At 39.5% G+C, this 5937-nt stretch overlaps 1 protein-coding gene across 3 annotated transcripts in view; it reads left to right on the top strand.

The window, feature by feature from the left end:
* The window catches only part of CREB5 (cAMP responsive element binding protein 5), a 583431-nt gene that overhangs the window by 460837 nt on the left and 116657 nt on the right, over nt 1-5937 (top strand). For all 3 annotated transcript variants that reach the window (XM_006832178.1, XM_006832179.1, XM_006832180.1), the window contains one exon: nt 2520-2630. In XM_006832178.1, the coding sequence (XP_006832241.1) occupies nt 2520-2630 (111 nt within the window). The remainder of the gene's footprint in view (nt 1-2519; nt 2631-5937) is intronic.

Here is a 5937-nt window from a genome sequence, read left to right as displayed (position 1 = left end):
AAAGTTCAGAAAAAGGTGAAATTTTTACCTGGATATTTTCTGCCTGTATTGTCGCTCAGTACTCAGCAAAGCCACTCTTCATTCTGGTCTCTTATTTCTAGTGAAGTCATTAAAACCAAACTCCTTGTTAATGCAAAGTATCAAACAGTTATTTTGAAGAGCTCTGTGGAACCTACTTCCGAAAGACAAAATACATAAACATAGAAAAATGTTTGTTTGTTGGTTTGTTTTAGATCAATCAGCCTGTTTTTCATATTCTGCTGAAAATGAGTAGCTCATGGCCTTGCTAAAACGAGTATTTTGCAAGTTGTGGGGTAGAAGGAATCATGTTGTCATTAGCTACCACTAAGTATGCCCCTAATGCATAGTGACCCCCGTGGTCAGTGGAACAAAACACTGCCCAATCCTGCACCATCCTCATGATCTGTTGCAGATCTTGTGATCCACAGAGTTTTCAGTGGCTGATTTTCAGAAGCAGATCACTAGATCTTTCTGTCTATAGAAGTAATCATAGACTCTAACTTTTATGAAAAGTGGGAGCCATTGCTGACTTCTGGATCCAGAGGCATCAAATAGACTAATCCCACTACTCTGTAGAACGATGAAAGCTAGTAGCTTGAAAGGCTCTGGACAATTTTATATTTTAGAAAGATCCCTCTTTGGAAAGCTGAAAGCAAGAGCTCATGTGGGCTTTGATTACTTTCTAGGAGAGGGTCATCAATTGGAATAAGGTGTCAGATGCTATCCCAACTTCCCTATGCATCCAGCCTTTGGTAGGAGGAGTTATAAATAATCAGCACTTTTTTTCTTCTTCTAGTAGTGAGACTCTTGAATTATTAATTACTTAAAAAATATGAGTACCCAGGCTGTCTGGAGATTTGGGGGTACATGGAATGTGGGTACATTAAATGTACACATATACACTAGGTACCCACTTAATTGTAGTAAATTGTTAAGTCTCAAATGTTTTGGAATGTAAAGAAAATTATCTTTTAAGCTCCCCTTGAGATAGTTCCTAGTCACACACTGCTAGAGATCTGATAAGCTAATTCAGGCTATGATAAGGCTGATGATGCATTATTACTGTAATGGGGAGCAGTCACTGCTCATTGAGGACCTGAACTAGCTTCTGCTAATCCACAAGTTAATGGCATAGTTACACTACCCCTGCCCTCAGGATGGGTACAACAGGAATGACAAGACTCATAGAATCTCAGCAACGCCAGAGACCTTAAAAAGGATAATTTAGTTCAACTATTTCTCAGAAGTTTCACTCTGTGAGATTTCCATTGCCCACTCTTCGGAGCTCCATATTGCCCAAGACTAATGACACTGACTTTGAGCACCTGAATCCCTAAAATTTCTGACCGTTGTTTTAATTTTCATCCTTTGACAAACATGGAAAAACAGTTTAATGAAATCAGTTTCTTTCCCTGAGATAAGTCTACTTCGCGGATTTTCTGTGTTATTGCAGTACTAAGTGGTAGTTGTCATTAAGTACCGTTGAGTCAGTTCTGACCCATAGTGACCCTGGATAGGGTTTCCAATAAGCAACTGGTGAGCTTGAACTGCCAACCTTGTGGTTTAAACAGACTTTGCAGTCCAGGGCATTAACCCACAGTGCCACACCAGGATTAGACTTGCTTTCGTCTAGATTTTTAAAAAGTCTAATTCCCAATTTAACAGAAAGTGTTATTATTCTGACACACTTCCCTAACTAAAATAGAGGGTTTTGCGTATTTACCTTTTGAAGGGGGACACTCAGGAGACAAAGATGCTAGGACTCAGTTCAGATAGTTGGGTGATGTTAATTCTAGACACAATGGTTGGGCCAGCTTCATCACCTCCCCAAATGCCTATCCCTGCTGTGACCATGAAACTACTACTGCACAGAGGCCTGACTTGGTGAACAGGGAAGAGGAGCTATGCCAGGGACAACAATCCCACTCTCTGTGCTGTATCGTTTTGATGGTGACTGTGTCAAAGCAAGCAGCTTTGGTAGCATAGTGGTTACAAATCGGGCTACGAACCTCAAGGTCAGCAGTTCGAAACTACCAGCTGTTCCGTGGGAGAAAGATGAGTCTTTCTGCTCCCGTAAAGATTTACAGCATTAGAAACCCTATACAGGGTCGCTATGGGTCGGAACCGACTCCATGACACATAGCCACCACCACCACTCAAAGCAACTCTGCACAACAGAATGAAACAACACTTGGTCCTGCACCATCCTCACAAGCATTGCTGAGCTTGAGCCTATGGTTGCTTCTACTTTAGCCAATCCATCTCATTGAAGTTCTTCTCTTTCGCTGACCCTCCACTTTAGCAAGTAAGGTGTCCTTCTTCAGGGATCGGTCCCTTCCTGATAACGTGTCAGAAGTGCTTACCCTTCTCCAAAAAGGTTTTCTCAGGAATTGCATAAAGAAATGCTAAACAATTCACACGAAGGTGAAATACAGCTTTGTATGTGACCTGGACTGCCGTTCTCAGACTCCTAATTCTGTTCTTTGTCTTTCTCTTAGATGGAGAGACAAATGTCGGTGAGCTCCAACATCATGGGAATGCAAGGTCCAAATCTCAATAACCCCTGCGCTTCTCCCCAAGTCCAGCCAATGCATTCAGAAGCCAAAATGGTAAATAACCATATAATCATCTTTTCATGTTTTCATGACTTTTTTCTTTTGACTGCTACTCTGACTCCAGAGTTTCAATTAAGGTCGATGTGGTTCTATCTTTGTTCCAGCGAGTAAGTCTTTCCCTGGAAAGGCAGTAAGAGATTGGCTCTCTCCTTGAGGATATTTGTTACCGAACCTTGGTGTCAAATAATCATATAACACATATTGGATCAGGATGTGGTTTGGTGAAAGGGATATTTAAAAGTTTGGGGAAATCTATATGCATTAAAATTGGATATACCCAAGCATGTGTATATTTACTTATAAGGTGAAATAAGAATGATCTAGACTTTTTCCTTCTTCAGGGTAGATCAATCCATTCTTCCAAAACTCCCCTATCCATTACAGCAGGTATTTCATTCTTAAACACATACTATTATAGAAATACTTTGCTTTTACATATATATATATATATATATAATTGCCAGATGTAACATTGATTTGAAAGGATCCGAGACTTATTTTCTTAGAGGTTAACTGCAGCCCTCACTGAAGCATATGATTTCATATGACAACCTTAAGTGAATTTTCATGTCTGAAATTGATCTACAGTAGAGCCAATATTTCCAATCACAGTGGTAGAATTATGTATCTATATCCTACTAAATATTAATAACAGTGATGCACATCAATCTTTTCAATATAAAGTAAACTTACTGGTTATATTTAGCAGCTTACTCTCATAGTGAAATTCTGACCACCACAATTTGCCAAGGGGGTCAGATGACAACAAAATAGACTGTAGAGATTGTTTTTAGTATCTGTCACTGGATCAGGGTCACTTTTGCTAGAAGTTGGAGGTGCATTTGGCTTGCTAATTAGCAGTGCTAAGGATGTTATTGACAGTTCTGAAAGTCAGCCATCAATTCCTGTGTAGGAGTAGAGTCAGATCCAGTCACTTCATTTTCAAAGACAGGAAGAGTCTTTTTGATGCCTGCCTTGGCCACTTTCCCTTGGAAACCTTATTCATTTGATTTCCAGCTTCTTGACCCAAGGAAGCAACTAAACTCCCACTATAAACTACCTTGGTCAAGAGAGTTCTCTTTGCTGTGCCACAGCCCCTGTGAAATGCCAAATGGCACCAGTATCTGCAGCAAAGCTCATTAAATCTTTTTGGAACCGGCAAATATTTTTCAAACTCAAACCTTGCAGAGCCAAACCAAATACTTGCTGGCAGAGTAAGGTTCAAACTGGCATGTTTGGGAGACCAAAGTAAATGCTATTTACCTTTTTTTCTTTTTTTTTTTTTTTTAACCCTAAAGGAAAATTAAAAATGAACTGTGAATGTGCTTAAGAAAAAAAATTTTTAAACAAGATTAAGTTATCTGTATGTGTGAATAAGTATTCTGAATCTGAGCACCAGATACTATTCCCTGAGCTGGATTCGTTCTGTATCACCCTGTTTTGTTCAGGGTCCGTGGTACTTTTGAGGGACTGTCCAGACAGCTTTAGATAGATTCTGAAATGCTCTCCCAAACCAAATTTCTTTTCCAATTGATTTTTACTGGATTTTATGCTACTCCTTGATTCAGAGGTATCCTTGCTCTCCAAGAAGGAAAATGCTTCCAAAGATAGGATGTCATTTATATGTACGAAATTTAAAAGTAGATACAATATGGCAAATTATTATTGAGTGGTTTTATATAGGACCACTATGATTTGAAACCAACTCAACTGCACTCAACAACAACAATTTTATCCAAAGACAAAAGGGAGTTACTCTGTATTTCTAAAAATTAGTATGATCCCAAAAATGTTTTTCGGATTAAATTTATTGAGTAAGCACAAAAGTCTGCTGATTATGTTATGAATGAGTGACTATTTCCAGGCCTTCCCGTGCTGTGGGGTAATGAACTCTATCTAGCCTAGGGGTGGGGCTTACGAGCACAGCTATTCTTTCTAGCCCAGGCTATCGTCATTGTTGCTAATAGAATAACCCAAAGAAAACATGTTCATACTGACCACTTATATGAGAGGACTTCAAAAACTTTGCAGAAAAATTCAATTATCTTTTTTATTTCATTTTTCTATGAGCTTTTTAAAGTCCTCTGGTATTTGAAATAATACAATTTATTTATCAGTTTGGAAAAATATTAAGTGAATTTTAATACATCACTTAGTCTCTGTTCTTCTGCTTGGTTTATTCACTGGAGCTTCCAGCCCTTGTCATCTTCTAAATGTACAGAATTTTCTAGCGCTTTGGGCTATTCAGAGGAAAAGCTTTTATAAAATACAAAGTAGTGGAAGGGAAAAAAAAAAAAAAAAACCACCACAAAAAACCATGATTTTAATGTCAGCCAGTCTCCCCAGGTCTATCTGAACTATGGGCTTTGTTCTTCTATGCCTAATTTTCTTCCTGTGTCAGACTGCAATGGATTCCAGATTTTAGCTAAGACTTTCATTTCACTGTTTTCAAGGACTTTTGCAAAGGTCACACATGGGCTATTGTGATAAATGCACTCCACAGGGTGTGTTCTCAGAGCACGAAAGTAACCAGAGAACCACAGGGGAGTTGCTGCCCACAAAACAACACTGTGGACGTATTCTCCTGTGGGCAGTGGTGCCAAGAGTGCCCATTCCACACTCCCTATTGGCCACTGACAAAAACAATCATCCTGAATCTCTGGTGAAACTTGGAGGTCTTGGAGGTGAACAAAAGTTGAAGACGGGATTGTGTTCCACTTGAAACTTTGTTGGAAGCTTGCAGACTAGCGATTGCCTATCTGCGCACCTCAGTTTCTTTGCTCCTAAATCCGCAGTTTATTTTGTAAGAAGGGTCAAAGTAGATGCCCTTAATAGATTCTAGTGCATGAATATAGTAGGAGGTGGGGCTTCAAAAAGTTTGTGGAAAAATTCCACCATCTTTTAACTCTATTTTTCCAAAAGCTATTTGAAGATCCTCCCTCCTCCCCCACCCCCACCCCCCATATACCCTAGAGTGCTGGAGTGGAGCTGCAACGTCAGCAGGTTGAATCTACCAGCCTTCCTTGGCACAGAACCAACCAGCCACCATATATATGTGTGTGTATTTTGTAGTTGTTACTCTTAAGTGCCGTCAAGTTGGTTCCAACCCATAGCAACTCTGTATAGGGTTTCTCAGAAGTGGCTGGTGAGCTTGAACCACCAACCTTGCATTTCAAACCGACCATGCAGTCCGTACATTATCCTGTAGCAATATATATACATATATATATTGCTATAGGATATATATATAAAGGAGCTCTGGTAGCGTAGTGTTTATGAATCAGGCTGCAAACCTTAAGGT

The sequence above is a fragment of the Chrysochloris asiatica genome, unplaced genomic scaffold, assembly GCF_000296735.1.
Source record: "Chrysochloris asiatica unplaced genomic scaffold, ChrAsi1.0 scaffold00006, whole genome shotgun sequence".
Classification (NCBI taxonomy): Eukaryota; Metazoa; Chordata; class Mammalia; order Afrosoricida; family Chrysochloridae; genus Chrysochloris; species Chrysochloris asiatica.
The sequence above is the reverse complement of the archived record's forward strand: the minus strand, read 5'-3'. Positions and strand labels throughout refer to the sequence as shown.